Source organism: Amblyomma maculatum, chromosome 1, assembly GCF_055883805.1.
Source record: "Amblyomma maculatum isolate TAMU_Amacu chromosome 1, ASM5588380v1, whole genome shotgun sequence".
NCBI lineage: Eukaryota > Metazoa > Arthropoda > Arachnida > Ixodida > Ixodidae > Amblyomma > Amblyomma maculatum.
This window is the reverse complement of record NC_139344.1, coordinates 231978898-231997143: the sequence shown is the minus strand read 5'-3', so window position 1 is coordinate 231997143 and position 18246 is coordinate 231978898. Positions and strand designations below refer to the sequence as shown.

Genomic DNA, 18246 nt, shown 5'->3' with positions numbered 1-18246 from the left:
TATGTCAAGCATGATGGTGACTTCCAAATTTAGTCCAGGCCACTCTCTGCTGAAGCTGGATTCAGTTCAGCATAGTCGAATAGAGTCAATTTTTTATTGATAGGCACACTGGACAGCACTCAAAATATAGTTATATCGCTAGTGAGATCATGGATGTAACAATACAATAAAACAAGGTGAGCGCTTGTCAAAGAACAGAGAACACGTGCAATTAAGAAAATCATTGACATTTTCCCGAGCGTGGTTACAGGGATGATGACAGTGTTTCACCGCAAGAGATCCCTTCAGTCGTTTTTATGCAATTAGTGCCAAATTAAAATAAATCCTCGATTCTTGGATATTGTAGTGCTCAATCTGTACTAAATGAGACATCCTTTTTTCCACTTACACCATAATGGGGGGGGCACATTCAAGTGCAAGGTCCTTAGTAATAATAGTGCAGCACTAGTGCCATGTAGCTGTGCACTGTTCACCGTCAGACATAAAGGGCCAGTTCTTGAAGGCCTTTTTGGTGTCCATGAGATCGAAGTATAAGTTATAGTCCTGTGCAGTGTTAATAAATTCAGCCTAGCCCCACCATCCACTGGTTGTCCTGGTGAGAAGAGTTGGTAGACAAACTGCCCCACATGAGCAACGATCCAGAGTTCACTCCTTGGACCACGTCAAATTTTTCACTACTGAAGCTTCTGAAAAATTCATATAGCTTTCCTTTTTACCTGTATGGCTGTACTTATGTGAATGCTAATGAGTAATTAGCCTTTATTTGAAGTCTACTTCATCTTAAGTGTTTCCACTAAGTATACATTTGACTGATCCAGCAGCTAATGCGTGGTACTGCTTTCTTTGATACACGCCGCATAATTCAGCACTCTGCCCGAGATGAGCAGTGCACCTGCTACTAATCATATTGGTGTAACGCATGTAGCTCAGCCAGAATTTTCTCCTCAGTTGAGCAAACGAACCGTTTTCTGGTCAGAGCATTTCAGCAATAAAAAAAATTAGTGGACAACACACTTTGAAACAAAATTATCTTTATTATTTCAGTCAGTAAGCTACTATCATTTGCTTACCATGCATGAAACATATTGTAGATTTTGAACTGTATACTCACAAGATGAGTTGAAATGGTTCCGACTGATAACAGCTACAAGTGAATGGCAGCCATCCTTCCACCAGTGTTCTTGTGATCTGCAGAGAGCAAGGCTCCTGAAGTGAAAGCTGCATGAGCCACAATCTCCACACGAAGTCTTGTATCAAGGCATTTCTAGAACAAATGAGTTTATTCTAGTAATGTTGATAGGCAGTTCATTTAAAGGTTTTGCAGACACAGCTGCTTCTAGCCAAAAAGGAGCTTCAGTTTCTGAGGGTGTATTACCATTTTGTTTTTGTTCATGAACGTGCCACAGAATACATATCTTTATCTGCCAACAGAACTTTTTTGTTTTATGTACTTCGTTCATTTCAAGGCTGAAGCAGTACAGGAAAGATAAGGGCTGCAAAATAGATTGATTCTTGTGGTAAAGTATGTGAAGTAAATGAAATAGGCAAAAACCCTCCACCTAGTAAACAATCTATTTCACTCCCGGCAATTGCGGCCTGCTTTAGCGGCAGTAATATGTGTGGGTCTCAGAACGGTCATGCGTACAGTACTAGTTTGCAGCAGTTTGGATTTTTATGGAACAAACTTTCTGAACCCGCAAAACCGAAATAAATATTCGCCTCAAGCAACCTGGTGCGCTGTTCCCCTTCAAGTCAGCTGAACAGTGCAAAGAAATATTGTTGGTAAGAGTCTGACATGGACACCATGACTAACGAAGTTTTTTTTTTTTTTTGCAGTTTTCCGAAGTACACAGGCGAAAATCTAGAGCTAAAAATGCGAATTAAAAACAAATACAGCCCACAAAAAAATCCGGGCTTCAGGTTGGGCACAGATGCAAAGAGCGACGTGTCAAAGAACGCAAACTATATAAAACTAAGCGCTGTTAAAGCTGATCACACCACCGATCACTTCAAATCTTGCATGCACGTTTCTGTATGGCCCTGTCGTCTTTCAGAGAATAAATTACTTTCTTCCTGCTGATACATTCCGAACATGCTTTTAGTGCGCTCGCCCAAGTTCTGTACTTGCCCCAACGCATTCACATTATAAATAGCACTGAACCATTTTACCTCGCAGAAGCCGCTAAAATCATTATACTTTCCTAAGCTCGTTTCTGATGCACGGACATTTTAAATAGGAGCGAACTTACCAAGACGAGGCGAATTGCGTATATCGGTGGTCTCGGTAAGCCGACGTTGCAAGTGTACGACAACAATGTTTTAGCACAGCGTTTAAGGGTCTGGTTGCCGACTCATAAAAACTGGGAAAGCATATGACAACCACAGCGGTAAAAAGAAAATGTAATAACAGCACATATTTCTGCCTCTAACGCCGAATGTTAAATGGTTGAATGCTTCAAGCACGGCGCCATGAAGAAAAATGCAAAAGCGAATGTAGCGCCACTACTGGAAATTACAACTTCATGGAAAATATCAGTCACAAAAAAAGTACCCTTCTGAATGACATCTAACAACATGACTTCAACATTTAGAACTCTATCCTTGATGAGAAAGCTTAGTTTGTTACATCCTAAAGAGAGAGAGAGAAAAAAAAAACAACGATTCGTTAAAATTTGGTAAGTGCCGCCACCTGCACCGCTCGCAAATGCAGATTCGGCGCCCTATTTGAAATACTTATTTTAAACGCACGCACGTTTGCGCAGATAGACCTCGCAAGGGCTGCTTTGCTCCGTCGAGACAATTGACGAACGACATGTAGCAGTGATCGCAAGGCACATTCGAGCAGACCTGTGAGGAACCAGTGCAAATGTGAAGATATTGCCTTGCTTCTTTTTCTTCTCGCAAGCAATATTCCAAGCACAGATAGAAGTGACTATGAAAACACTTTGCAGAGCCCAAAAGGAAGAATACACTGACGCTGAACAGTCCCATTATGAATCCAACAGGATTGACATGTTGGAAAACAAGTGGCTGATTTGAGCCTGGCAGTTTTGTTGATGTGTTCAACTCACAGCAAGCAGCCTAACTACTGGCATCAACTAGAGCACAACTCACCCGTGATGATTTTTTTTTTTTTTTACTTTTTACAGTGACTCATGCTATACAGATATTTTATAAGTGCACTAAACAAAGTGGCCCAAGCATAGAAACAAGCGATAGTTTGTTTTGTCTCGCATTCTTATTTTTTCCTTCATGCATGAGCGCCCACACACTTGGACGACGAAAATCCTGCAGGTTATGCACTTGTATGGATATGAGCGAGGAATGACCAACGATGCAGCATTTGTCCAAATAAAGGCACATAATGCTCTTGCAGAGCCTATAGAAACTCTCAAATTGAAATAATCTTATACTACAATCCTTCTTTCCTTCTGGATGAACTCAATGCTTATAAAATATGTTCGCAAAATATGGTCTGTAATGCAAGCAACTGTAATGTCAGCAGGACATCCGGAGCTATGCATCTAAAACTTGCCGCCACTGTGGGGAAGCAATATGAAATGCAACAGTAAGATGCACTGCATTGATCTAGCAATCTTTTTCCGTGCTCACCACATTTACGAGTATTACAAGGTCCTTACTACTCATCCAGTTAGCCCCTGAATTTACATCTCCAAAATGAGAGGGCATGTGCTGCACTTACCATATTTGCTAAATATGCACTCGGGCACAATGGAACACAGTGACTTTCAGGTCTTGCAGGCATGCGTTATGTTCATCTGTCAAGAAGTGTCTAAAAGCTTGTGTGTCTAGTTAGAAACAAACCCCTATTTCGTAAAAACTGGGGTGACTAAAAAATGTTAGGAACTCATACAAGCAGCACAGTTTCATGCTCGCAGAATAGCAGCTATGTTCTTCTGCAAGCACATATATGACCAAATGCTTATTTCTGTTATCTGAAACTGCTTCCCCAACAAAATCTTGGCCCTTCAGTAAAACTTCCCATCATGTCAGAAAAGAAAGAAATGAAGCACCATACAACACTTCCTAGCTGCGCCATAGAACTGAGCAGTGTCCATTTCTATTTTTTTTGGTAAAGTTGTTTTTCTTTTTTAGATACGAAATGGCTGCGCTATTCCAAGTTTGACATTGTGTCCACTCCTATCTTTGTCCAGGTTGGTTCGATAGTATGTATAATTAAATCGATAAATAAAAAATGTAGCTAGTGTGACTTGATGAAAATAATGCTCAGCACTTTCTGCACATTGGCAAGTACAAAACACTAGCCATGCAACAATGACTAGCAGCTCACATCAAGTGGGTTTCCATGGATATTGTGTACGTTTTTATGCAGGGGTGTCTTGCACTTTTTTTTTAGGTAGAAGAGGATGGAATAGTGTGCAACAGCAAATAAAATAAAAAAAAAAAAATGGCAAGAGCATAGCCGAACAGGTTCCTCATCATCATCATAACCAGCCTGACTATGCCCACTGCAGGATAAAAGTCTCCTTTAATTCTCTTGTAAGGAGGAAGATGAGCATGCAGGGAGCTCAATGTCGACAGCCACAGCCAGTTTGCTCAAAGTGGGAGACAAATCATCAAACTGCATGGGAGAAGTTCTAATTAGGCATTAACGCAGATGATGATGACGATGGTGCCACGGTCAGAGAGAAAGTCAAAACCTGAAATGGTGTCGCAGGAGCACGACGAGAGAACAAATTCTATGGTACATAATGAGTTGTGAATGGTGACCCTGGCCGTGCAGGCGATCAAAGGCGAAAGACACTGCGCATTACGGTGTGAGAAGCGAAAGATCAGATAATGATGTCCTCACTTTTATTAGCTTGTGCAGTTTCCTACACATCACGGACACAGTAGCACCAGTATCAACAAGGAACGGCCCTCCACCGCTTCAAGTACATTTGTAGGAACAATACGTGGCCCTACATTTGTTGACATATTCGCAGTTCTTGCCTCAGGCAGTAACTAGTTTTCCTGGGGAAAGATGCAGCAAAGAAACCGAGTGGCATTGTGAGGATGGAGGCGAGTAGGCAGGTGGTGAGTGGAGGTGTCAAAGTTGTCTGCAGGACAGACGTGGCCAGTGCTCAGGAGGCGCGTAAAGGCAGGCACATCTGCAGGTGGCGACAATGACGCACAATATGACCAGAAACTCTGCACGCATAACAAATAAGAAGGTTGTCATATGTGCGCCAGGAGTCCACCCAAAGAGGAGAAGGCTACGTGGGAATGAAGGCGACAGGCTACAGGGGAAGGCGGAACGGGATAAACATGTTTGACCAGATCTGACGTTGCCATACATGAGCGTTACCGCAGCAGGAACCTGCAGATGAATGAATGGCAGCACTTCAGACACTTGCTCGCAAATCAGCCTGAAGGGTCATGGCCAGGCTAGATGGAGATCCCCAAATGTCCTTAATTAGGAGTAGCTGTTAGGTCACCTCCCCAATCGCAGTCATTAAACTGGTCCAGCAGCAAGCTGCTGACGGAACTAAGCTGGAAAGTGATTCAAAGTGCACAGAAGGTGGCTGAGCCAGAATGCGCTGCTTTGCTCCTGGCAAAGCATGAATATATTGACAACAGTGATAGGGTTTCTGGACTGCGTCAGCCTCGATGTTTTTGAGAATGTGCTTTATCCGCTCTATCTGTGGCTGGAGACTTCTAGATGTGTACACAGGTTCACAATGTCTTCAGTATAACTGGTGAAGGATCCTTGCAGCTGGGTTTAGGCTCACAAGTACTGTTTGGAACACAGCTTTTGTATGCAAGGGCGGCCAAAGATCTAAGAAAAGGCGCGTTTAAAAGCAGACTAGGAGGTGAAATTTGCTTTGTGGTTTCTGCTCTACAAACTGGCAATGCCTGTCACGTAAACACCATGTTGTTCAGCTTCACAGCGTCGTCTCCCAGGTTGTGGATGCTTAACCGCTTGTAAGAGGTAAGCCAATCCTATGTATCTTGGTCATTGAACCCATTGAAAATGGCCAACTATCAACATCAAGGTCCCTACATGCCTACCTTAATGTTTAGCCAGCTGTGGTGACCTAATCCTTGAAAACTTCATCTCATTCGCACACTTCATTTTCTGCTGCCCTTTGCTACACGAAGTCAAGAATGTAGCGCAAAAATAAAGAAAATGGACGAAGAGGGACACATAAGGCGATTGACTAGCGCTAGTCAATCATTTTATATGTCCTCCTTCGTCCGTTTTTTATTTTTGCGCTAAATTCTTGACTTCATGAATCATCAACTAGCCCGGCAGCACGCTACACTTGGGAGGGAACAAATAAGGTTTGCCACACGAGGGAAGGTGTACGAATTCAGGATCTTTGAACAGAACAGATATTCAGCTCTAAGCAACGAAAGCGATCCTAGTCTAGAAGCAATGAGCGATAACTTCAGAGCCATTGATAATGAGTGCATGGCAGAGGTAGGCAGTAGGATAATTAGACAGGCTACCAGTAAACTATCTAAGTAGACAAATATCTGATTATGAAATGGCAAGGCATGAAAACCTCCATCCCAGCGGTCAGGATAGAACTGGCAGAGATGTTAAAGGTAATCAGTGAACGTAATTTGTTCGACGCATAGAAGTATATTACGAAGAGAATCGAGCATGCTCTAAAAAACAATGCTAGCCTGAAAGAGGTGAAGGGGAAATTAAGTAGGTGAAAATCCGATGTATGCATGCCAAAGTAGCCGAGGAGTTCTACACTGATCTGTGCAGTAGCTAGGCTGATAATGAGATTAGCAATAGTGACGAGCAATAAGACGTTCCGTCAGTAACAAAGGAAGAGGTTAAGAAAGTTTTAGAAGCTATGAAAAGGGGGGAAAGCAGCTGGGGAGACTCAGGTAACTGCAGATTTGTTGAAGGATGGTGGGGATATTGTGCTTGAAAAATGGTCACCCTGCACATGCAATGTCTGGATATTGTCACCGGAGTTTTGGAAGAATGCTGACATTATTTTAATCCTTAAGAAAGGGGATGCTAAGGACTTGAAAATATACAGACCAATCAACGTACTACCTGTTGCGTATACGGAATTTACTAAGGTCATTGCTACTACAGTTATATATATTGAACTCGAAGGGGATCCATGGCCTTGTGGTTAGAGCACCCGTCTCGGCTGCGGGAGGTGGTTAGTTCGAAACCCACCGCCGGACACCCACCGGTAAAAATGGGTACAAGCGTCCCCCGCAGCTGCCAAGACTGCACAACCCGGCTCCATGCATGAAAAATGATCGCCGGTGAACTGTTAAAACAAATCTTCGCAGGGCACGACGCACAATTCAATGGACTGAACAACGCTGCTAAACTTTAATGTGGGATTTTCAGGGGGATATTTTGAGAGTTCGATATAGGAATATGATATATGTGCATTTGATTTATCCAAGATCAAATACAGAATCAGGGCAACCTTAGACTTTAATCAACCAAAAAATCAGGCAGGTTTTCGGAAAGGGTACTCTATCATCCATCATATTCATGCTATCAACGAGGTGATAGAAGGATGTTCGGGATATAACCAGCCTCTATTAATAGCATTCGTTGATTAGAATAAGCATTTGACTCAGTCGAAACGTCAGCAGACATTGCCTAATCAGGGTGTATATGAGCCGTATGTGAAAGTATTGGAAGATATCTATAGTGGCTGCACAGCAACCATAGTCCTCCATAAAGAAAGTAATAAAATTCCGATAAGGAAAGGCGCTAGGCAAGCAGACACGATCTCCCCAGTACTATTTGCCACTTGCTTAGAGGAAGTATTCAGAGACCTGGAGTGGGAACAATTATGGATAAGGGCTGATTTAATACATTGCCTTGTTAATTAACTCAGCGGACAAAATTACAAAGAATGCTTAATGACCTAGGCAAGCAAAGCAAAAACATAGGCCTAAAAATTAATATGTGGAAGCCTAAGGTAATGGTCAATAGCCTCGGATAAGAACAGCAGTTTACAAAAATTCCGAGAGCACTGTGGAATCTACACTGCAGAAATGCGACAGCCTGAGTGTTTTTGGTGAACAAGGTTCATCATATTTGCTCTCATTATCATTACCAACTAAGTGCATCGTCATTGCTAATTCCATCATTGTCATTATCACTAACTGCAGCATTATTGTTATCGCTACTATCATCCTCACTGTAAACAAGAAGAATTATGATGTGTGTTTCACGATTCCGGGTATGGCGCAGTAGGTTAACGTGCTCGGCAGGCGATCCGAGAAATGGAGGTTCAATTCCCAGTGGAGATTGAATTTTCATTTTTCTAGATTTAAGGAAATGTTTTCAGCGCAAAGGCACGCGGCCAAAGGAAAGAAGAAGAAGGAAGACTATCGGGACGAACACAGCGCTGTGTTCGTCCCTATAGTTTTCCTTCTTCTTCTTTTCTATGGCCGCGTGCCTTTGCGCTGAAAACTATGTCATTAAATCTAGAATACCAACTAGCCCAACAACTTACTCTACTGAAGTTCATTTTCCTGATGACGTTACTTTCGGTTCTGGGTGATGACGTCATTGGATTGACAGCTATGTGTGACCGGACGAACAAACAGCAACAGTATGAGCCATTGAAGGCTTTCGCCTTAATAGGTACAGGGCTGAAAGCAGGCTCGAGCATTTTGGAACAGCTCAGGGAGCAGCGGTAATGCCACTTTGGAGCAGTAAAATGAGTGTTTTGGAGCACTCAAATTATGCTTTGGAACATGTTTCTAAGGTCAAGCACTTTTAATAACTGCAATTGTTTTCCTGATATACAAAAAAATCCAATTTGATTACTTTTTATTCAACATTCAATGCTGTACTACTTATGCACGCATATCTCAACATGTAAAGATGCTTAAAGTAACACAGCTGACTAAAAGCTTTTGCCTATTCTAACTTGACAGCTTTAGACATTTCCACGCTCAAGCACCACCACTACCTTGGAATTAAAATAAATGAGCTGCACATCGCCACTCGCTATCTTTTTCACATCCTTTTTGGTCCCGCAGCTGTGCTGATAAATTCCTGGACACTGCTCAGTAGTACCTTCAGGAAGGATAGATGGCACTGAAAGGTAGCCTTTTCTTCCTTAAGCTTCTTTACTTCATAGCTGTCTCAAAGTGACTCATGTTTTCTTTTAAATAACACTGGGGCTACACGTCGGCAACAGACTTTCTATGCCCTTCGAACACTCTTGAAAGCATTTCTTGCAATTGACACCGTCATGGCATCACCCCCATAATGCTTCAAGTATGCTTTTGTCTGATGTAGACTTGACAGGTTTGTTGTTAACAATGATTCTATAGTGAAGTACACTCTCGTTTTCACAGCAGAACTGTTGGAACAACTCGTGTAGTTCTCTGTAACCAGAAAAATTTCCTCAACAGCTCGTGGTAGTCTGTGGCGATTGCTTCGCTCCTTGCTCTCGCTTCTCTCACCACCGACGATTCAAAAGGCTGGGAGAAGTTGCTGTCATGTGCACAAAACATTTTTCTCGCAATCAATTCCTCCCAGTCGTTTGTGACTCATTTTAGAATAACTTGAGATCAAAAAATTTCTTATGCTCGCTTTTCTAGTTTATTAAAATTTTATGTGTGTTAGCCGAGCCAGCCAAGGTGCATTGTACTTCCACCACCGGTGTGCAGCCATCGTTTAGACTATGACGGCCCCTATAGACCAGAATACGGACGGTAAATTGATTGCCGCCATATTGAGGGCGCTGTAAGGCTACCTAGAGGTGCTGCAGCGAAATGACGGCTCTGCACTACCAAACGAGATAGCCATGGGTATTCATAGCGCTTACACCTTTCATTTCTTTGAAGTCATCACAACTTGCTGCTCACAAAATCGTCAAAAGTGCATTTCTGCCTCATGGCAAGGCTGTTCTGCACATCTCGCAATGGCAGAGACAAGCACAGCATCCACAAGTGGAGCGAGTGGTTCGGTTAAGTGCATGGCACCTTTCTATGCGAAAAATACTACGGTTGTGACTTTTCCACTTTGATTTGCACGCCCAATGATATGCCCTATATTACCCAAACCCTTGCAGTACACAATATATCTTACCCTCGCGTGGTGTCTGCAAAAATCTGTTGCAGTCCGCACCACACAAACAGGTGTCATGTGGCAAGTGCGAGTAAGCATGTCTCATTTGCTCGGATTCCCTGATGTCTCCGTTTTCATTTTAGCAAGAAAGTGCCCTTTTTTTCTTTTTTTTTTGACAGCCATGATAAGCAACACCAACTAGTCACAAAAATAAAACTTCTTGATATCTATGATTTGCTATGATTTTTTAAAAAGAAATTTAGGATGGTCGAGCCCACACCCTGTATCAGCTGGTGTAGAATGAAACCGGCACCTTCACCTTAGTAGATTATGCTAGCCATAACAGCCTAGCATTATCCTTGATGCATCAGCATGACAGGAAAAAAAACAAACAGTGGTAGCATAACATATATACACCATCACAAAATCGAAGAACCTGAAGGTAAGCTGTCTAAAAATTGTAAAAACATCTTTTTTTCTTTTTTTATGGAACTGCAGCAGCATCATACTTTGTACCGAAAAAAATTGTTGGCTTGACAAGCACTGGACCATCTATATGCTGGTCTTCAAATATGAAACGCCTTTGCCCACACGTACCAGTCACAGCTATCCGATGGAAACTAAGGCAGAATCAAAAGCACAGAAGAAAGCTGCAGGTTGCCTCCAAAGGATCCCTGTTTCAGCACACGCACCAAAGACAGGGAAGGACCTGGAAATCAGAACAATGCAATAAATGCTCACTCCTGGGAAAGGTAAGACGTGAAGAATTTTGTTACAAGTATGAACTCCGCAATTCATGGCAGTCGGTTGTGTCTATCTTTGCAAAACATTTGTCGTCACTTTGCGTAAAGGATCCATTTCTCATTCCTAATTCTGAGGCAGTTGCTGATATCCTCCGAAATGAGAGCTTGGTACACAGAGGTGGTTTTAGCGTAGATGTGGTTGACTTATATATTCTCTTCCACACTCTCAATTCATCCAGTGTGTTCAGCAATGTATTACAGAGGACAATGATGAATGCTGGTTCCAAAATGAGTGTGGAATCTTAACCGGATCCTTTTTGGAAATGGTATCTTACTACCTGAGGTGGTCGACTTTATACTAAAAAATCTGATGTGTGCATAGGTGCCAAGGTAGCTCCCATCCTCAGCGACATTTATCTAAGCAGGGTTGATATGAAAGTTCAGAATGATTTAGCCAGTTGTTGCATGCATATTTTCCGTTACGTGGAAGATTTTCTTGTGCTAGCTAGGTCTGTGAATCCTGAATTTGTGTCAAATGTCCTTGATGTTTTTGCACGTAATGGGTCGGGACTAAGGCTCATGCATGAAGTCCCCCAAGAAACAGCCTTACAATTTTTCGATTTAAAGTTGTCTTTCCAACCCCACCATGTCTGTTGGCAGTATTCACCTAGGAGGGAAAAGCCCCTTCTGAATTACAAGTCCTTTCATTCAAAGCTCGTAAAAAGTAGTATTGTTACGGGATGCTTAGGCATGGCAGTGAAGAAATCTTGTCATCATAAAATGATGTCCAGTCTCTTAACTCAGGCAGACAGATGCTGGGAAGCTGGGTTCCTGAACTCAGTTCTCGTCTCGAGTGCAGACAAAGTCCTCCGCGCGCTAAAATAGTCTTCAAGAACATCAGGACGGGAAAGGGGTTCCGAGGAAAAAAGAAGAAAGGTAGTAGTCATGCCATATGTACACACGTTGTTGCACCGAATTAAAAGAGTAGGGAGAAAGCATGGGGTAAAAGTTCTGTTTTCGTCTCCTAACTAGAAAGAGTGAGAGCCGCGGTTCAGAGAATGCACAAGGGGTGCAAAAGAAATATGTGCAACATAAATCATGAAAATAAATATGTTTCTTGTAAGACTGGCATAGTATATGAAATCCCTCTGTCCTGTGGCCTTACCTACGTAGGCCAGACAGTGCGATGCATTAAAGTGCGGCTCATGGAGCACGCTAATTCACTGAAAAAGAAAAAAACTAACCTAGCAAAGCATTGATCCACATGCAAATGCACATCATTTTTTGATGACACTGATGTTTTGTTCGTTCATTCTTACCAGTGCACTAGAGAAGTAGCCAAAACTTTTTACATCAGAAAAAGTAAAGAGTGCGTGAGTCACATTACTCCTCGGGAAATTAATATGCTGCATAGTGGGCAGCAGTTCTGCCGATGCACTCTTGCTGTTAAATACTTTTTTTCCTTTTTACCAAAACGTGAGGTCGTTGACATTGCGCATGTGCGCGCTCTTTCTTCGTTGCGTATATATGACGTGATTCTTCCCAATAAAAAAATCAGCTGTAAGTTCAGCGCTGTGCGTGTGTCGCGTTTCGTTTCTTCTTGGTCTGTGTATGTTTTGCGCTGCTGAGCCACCATTAATTTCGATACTCCCCGCTTTTTATTGCTTTGGCTGTGGCGGTGCTGATCGAAATTCATGCCCTGGCCACATCAAAGTCATGCTGTGGACTATCTTCATAAATAAAGTCAGTTTGATTCCATATATCAGCACCCTTGCGGAGCAACCGGTTTTTGCCAGCACATATTTTTATAAGCGGGTGCACTCAAGTTTTCATGAGGCACACGGCATACCATCGGGAGAGGCCATGAGCAGAAGCTGCGACGAAGCCAAGATCTCACAATCGCCGTGCATCAAGATTATTTCGGTATACACTGAAAGGAAACAGAAATGGTTGCTTTTGCTGGGACAGGGCTAGCCGGGGCCAAACGGAGGCGTATTCGAAAATGAACTACAAAAGGAAAGTCCCTTCGTGCGAGCCGCCGGGACTGCTTTTAAGCGCACGAAAAAGGGCTCTCTAGTTCCTCTACACTTTACTTGAAGTCACTGCCAAATAGACTCACAGCAAGATTACGAAAAAATAATTGAGATCGTTGAATAATAGAGCGTCGATGCAGAAAAAAAGTTCCAAACAATCTGTAACGAGGGGGCAGCGGTGCAATGAGTAGGCGAGGCAAGTACGGAATGCCACACGTGTTTTGCGCTGTATTCCGCAGTAATCACGAAAGTTTGGAGAAAGCTGCAGGGATGCGTGCCACCCAATCTATTTTGCAGAATCCATTTTAGTCCGTTCGATCTGGAACAATGCGATGCAAACGAACCTCCCGCCATCGCCGCTGCGCGCCAAAGTTGAAAACAAACAAACAAACAAAAAAAAAAAAAAGCACCTGCGGCTTCGGGACTCTAAAAAAGCTTCTGGGTCCGAGAGTAAGCTCTACCTAAAAAAATCGCGTAACCCATGCCAAGGTAGCCAAGGCAGCCAAGGCCCTCGCCACCCTCGCCCCCATGCGACAATTTCCAGCCGAACTAGCCGTAAACGCTGTAAACGCGAACTATAGACGCTGGGACGCTAGTGCGTACTGTCGAAATTGCTGTTAATAAACACTATCTTTTGTGTGTGTGTGTGGAAGGAGACAAATTTTCACGCCCATACGTCGTGTTTGCTAAGAACTATGGACGACGAAGAGTACGAAGTAAGTGACTAAATTGTCAGTTTTCATTTGTGCGCTCTATTTGAATGTGCGTTGCGTTCTGTCACTGCCGTAGACAACTGTTTCCCTTTGTTTACATGTCTGTTTCGTTCTGTGTACGTAAATAGGTAGAAAGAATTGTGGATCGCCGGACAACACTTATCAGGAGAGGTAGGCGAAAAGTCAGACAAGTCGAATATTACATCAAATGGAAAAATTGGGTAGAAAATTCCTGGGTACCGAGAGAGAACCTGACTAACTGCCGTGAAGCATTGCAGGAGTTTGAAGACAGCTTGGCTGAGGTAAGTTTCCTGCCTTGGTTGCAGCAAAGACATCTTTTACTGCATGAACTGAATCGCCACTGGAACCTTATATAGTGTTCTGCAACTTTATCGGAACCGTCTTGGAAAATTTTCCCGCCTCGACCGGTGGGAAAATTTTCAAAGACGTTTCCGATAAAGTTGCAGAACACTGTTTAGTGGTTCTTGTTCTTGCTACTAATGTAACTTGACACTGTGAAATGTAACGCCTCGGAACGCCAAGTCTTTTAGCGTGCCCCAATTGCTCTAAGCCAAGTAATGTTGAAGACTTCTGATTACTGCGTTTATCGCTGTGTGAACTTGACCAGCACTTAGAGGAAACACTGATTATTAGCGTGGCTCTAATGGAACCTATCAACAACCTTAGATATGCGGATGATACCACTTTAATGGCAGAAAGTGAAGAACTCAAGAGACTTCTGATGCGCGTACAAGAAGAGAGTGAGAAGTTTGGGCTTAAACTAAACATTAAAAAGACAAAGATCATGGCGTCTTGCCCTATCAAGTCGTGGAGCATCAAGGGACAAGAAATGGAAGCCATGACAGATTTTCTCTTCTTGAGCTCCAAGATTACCCCGGAAGGTGACTGCAGCCATGAAATTAGGAGACGCCTGCTTTTGGGAAAGAGAGCCATGGCTAGCATTGACCGCCTAGTTAAGAGCAGAGACATCAGACTGCTAACCAAGATCCATATAACTCGTGCTATGGTCTTTCCAGTTGTGATGTATGGATGCGAGAGTTGGACTGTGAAAAAGGCTGACCGCCGAAGAATTGACGCGTTTGAATTGTGGTGCTGGCGGAGACTCTTGAGCGTTCCTTGGACTGCTAGAAGATCAAATCAGTCGATATTGTTGACCATAAACCCTGACTGCTCATTGGAGGGTCAAATTCTAAAGTTAAAGCTTAGCTACTTTGGTCATTTAATGAGAAGAGAGGAGTCGCTGGAGAAAGCTTTGATGTTGGGAAAGGTTGAAGGTTACCGGAGAAGGGGTAGGCAGCGAACGCGATGGTTAGATGACATCCTCGAGGCGCTGCAGATGTAGTTATGTGATGTTAGGAAGATAGTGACAGACCGTAAAGTGTGGCGTGATATGGTTCATAGGGTCACGAAGAGTTGGACACGACTGAACTGAACTGCATGGAACCTATATGTCCCAACAGTATCTATCAAGGTCTAGTCCCGTCGTATGTGCGCTTGCGAGGGACATGTGACAGATGCTTTAGTCGTCCCGATGTGACTCAATTTGGACTCTAGGTATCAGCAGCTGCAGTGTCATTTTCCAATGTCGCCCAAGCATAAGTCTAAGCCGCGCTGCCGTGTACTACTTAGACATATTACCCGGTCAAAATTATTTACTTGATATACCATAACAGAATAGGCTTGGCACGTGAATTACACTTGTTTTCTGACCACAGTGGTCAAGATAAAACCTACAAATGTGATGCGGCCATATTATGCGAGGATGAAACAATTCCAAAATTCTTCCCGTGCTCGATCAAACAGTGGAATTGCATGCCTGATTGCTTAAGGTGCTATTATATACACACTTTTGAGTGCTCTTTAAGAACTTTATGTAACCCTCTTCTGTCTGGGCAGCACTGCTGGCTACAGTCATCATCATCAGCCTGACTATACCCACTGCAGGACGAAGGCCTCTCCCATATTTCTCCACTTAACCCGGTTCTGTGCTAGCTGCATCCACTTGACCCCTGCGAACTTCTTAACCTCATTCGCCCACCTAACTTTCTGCCGCCCCCTGCTACGCTTTCCTTCCCTTGGAATCCAGTTTGTTACTCTAAGCGACCATCGGTTATCCTCTCTTCGCCCTACATGTCCTGCCCATGCCCATTTCTTCTTCTTAATTTCCACTAGAATGTCGGTAACTTGAGTTATTTCTCTGACCCACTCTGCACGCTTCCTATCTCTTCATGTTACCCCTACCATTTTTCATTCCATAGCCCTCTGGGTTGTCCTCAACTTAAGTAGAACTCTCTTGGTTAGCCTCAATGTTTCAGCCCCATAGGTGGCTACTGCTGGCTACAGCATTTGGCTTTGGCTGTAGCCCCATACTGCTGGCTACAGTATTTGGAAATAAATAAAATGCATGCAGACAGAAAAGAGGCTTCTTCTCATGAGGCAAATTAGGCAAGTACGTGCAGTAAGTCTTGCACATGCTTGCAGTTGGGCTTGAAGCACACAAGGAATTACTTTAACATAACTGTTACATACCCCACTTGTTAGCTCCTGTGAATGCCACTGGTAAAAATGTGGGGCTGGGTCTTCACTGCTCTCAGGACATATTTTCAGTCTAACATAGACAACACATTTTTTTCTTTTTCTAAAAAAGGACATTTGCAGTAAAAAAAATCGACAATCTTAAATGGGGGACAATGGGCTTATATTCAAGTTTCCTGCCCCTGACACTATACTGTGGATACTGGTAACTACGGGTATACTATTGGTGCAAATATCCTCTCGAAATACAGGATAATGGCTTTGTAAGTTTGCCACTAAAAGTCATTGGGCTCTAGGCTAGCCAGATGAATTCTGAGCGGGCCTCTGTCACCACTCCCCTGCTTCCTCCAAACCCTCCTTTTAGTGCTCTCATTGGGCATGCGACCCCACCCTTCCTCCTCCCTGAATATGATAAATTATCATGAGTCCCTGCCAAGACATTATTCGGCTATGCACCTGCCAACAGTCATTACGTTGAAAACAAATTTCACAGATGTCCTGCGTAGATATGGGAGGGTTCCTGAGTTATGCCCACATCGCTATATTACGCATGGGGTGTTTGTTGTCTTTGGTACCCTTTTCATGCTTCTCAGAAATGTCAGCTTACTCATAGGGACGTTAAACTTGTATGGCACCACCGTCGCCTCAGCGGAACAGCACCACCAGTGGAAAGACACTCGCCAGCAGAATGCCGAGGTGGCAGAGTGGCGCAACCAGTTGCGTTCGGTGAGGCGTCCCGATCATGGTTCTACCCATAGTTATGCAGCATTACTTTCAATGCTTGAGTAATTGCATGATGTTTTTTTTTTTTTTCAATCTGGCAATCTTGAAAAAAGTATGAATCGTCCTCGGCAGGGAGTGCATGTTTTTGAACCCATTGGGTATGTGGTAATTCTCTCATGGGCTCAGAAATGCCACGTGCAATTTCGCCATGCGCTTGGAAGGCCGTCGTTAGACGCTTATGAAGATTTCGACAAGACCTGTGGCTGTGCTGCACCTTGATTTTGTTTTTGTTCTTGTCGGAAACTGCCAGTGGGTCAAATCATCGTTTATAGATCCTTTTCAGTTCTGAAACTGCGCTTCCAAAAGCGGCCACGCTTTGCGCCTAGGCACTGAGATAGCGCTGCGGTCAAAGTTTGCTCTACGCTGATACGGCAGCGCGACCGATGCTGCAGTAGCTGCATGCACTAATTTAGTGTTTTTTTTTTTTCATACAAATATCCTGTTTTTCTTTGTGAATATCTGCGAATCCTAAGCTGTACTGCACATGTTACCCTGCAGTTCAATGTGGGCACCGGCATCGGCCATGAATTATTAATCGATTTACAAGTACCACGCACTGCTGGACGTTTATCGAGCACAAAATTTTGAAAATAATCATTCAGAGGGTAGGTGGTAACTTTCTGTTATCTTTTTCAGAATGTATCAGGACTGAGGAAGCATATTATAATGCGTTTTGAGCCATAATATTTCAGCAGGCACCGACATAACTGGGAGAAGAGACACTTCTCTCCGCCACCAAATGGCCGTTTGTCTTGCAACTCAGAGACAGTGGTACCCCGGAGAGCCAAATTGTTGTGAACAACATGAAGCGTATGCAACACACACTTCTGGGAATATGTTATATTGCTAAATTCTACAAACATGCATTCACTGAATAAGTGGTCAAAATCTAGCGAATGGCATGGTCCCTCAGGCATCATGCATTTCCTAGCATATGACCTAATCATCTTTATTATCAATCTGTCTACATCAGGAACGGCATTGCATTGATTATAGGCTGATTTTTTTTCATGCAGAAATATTACTAAGAGCTAGTGCAGCGGTCCGTGAAGTCATTAGTTGCGGAATATCTGGCTGCGGACTACTGTTGTCGACGTTGCCCATCTGGATCTGACAATTACTTCGCTAAGATATGTAGAGACGATTGTGCACGCTTTGGAAACTATGCAAGGTTTGTTGGACCTTTAACAGTGGAGGGTCTATCTACTACAAATAGAATGAGTTTCTTATTAATGATAAAAGGGGTGTAAATCTTTTGAAAATGATGAAGGTTCAGAAAAATAAAGTGCACTATGTTAACCCATGAAAAAAATGCGCTTCGCGGCCGTAATTTGAAGAGGCTGGCTGATTTGTGCCGTTTCAGCCAGCAGAAA

General features: G+C 43.2%; 1 protein-coding gene across 4 annotated transcripts in view; it reads left to right on the top strand.

The window, feature by feature from the left end:
- The first annotated feature begins 13269 nt into the window (after positions 1 to 13269).
- LOC146205891 (uncharacterized) overlaps positions 13270 to 18246 on the top strand; it is a 92421-nt gene continuing 87444 nt past the window's right edge. For 2 of the 4 annotated variants that reach the window (XM_084590555.1, XM_084590553.1), the window contains exons 1-2: positions 13270 to 13537; positions 13663 to 13836. In XM_084590555.1, the coding sequence (XP_084446681.1) occupies positions 13517 to 13537; positions 13663 to 13836 (195 nt within the window). In that variant the 5' untranslated portion in view covers positions 13270 to 13516. The remainder of the gene's footprint in view (positions 13538 to 13662; positions 13837 to 18246) is intronic. The other 2 variants (XM_084590556.1, XM_084590554.1) reach the window with 1 other exon arrangement.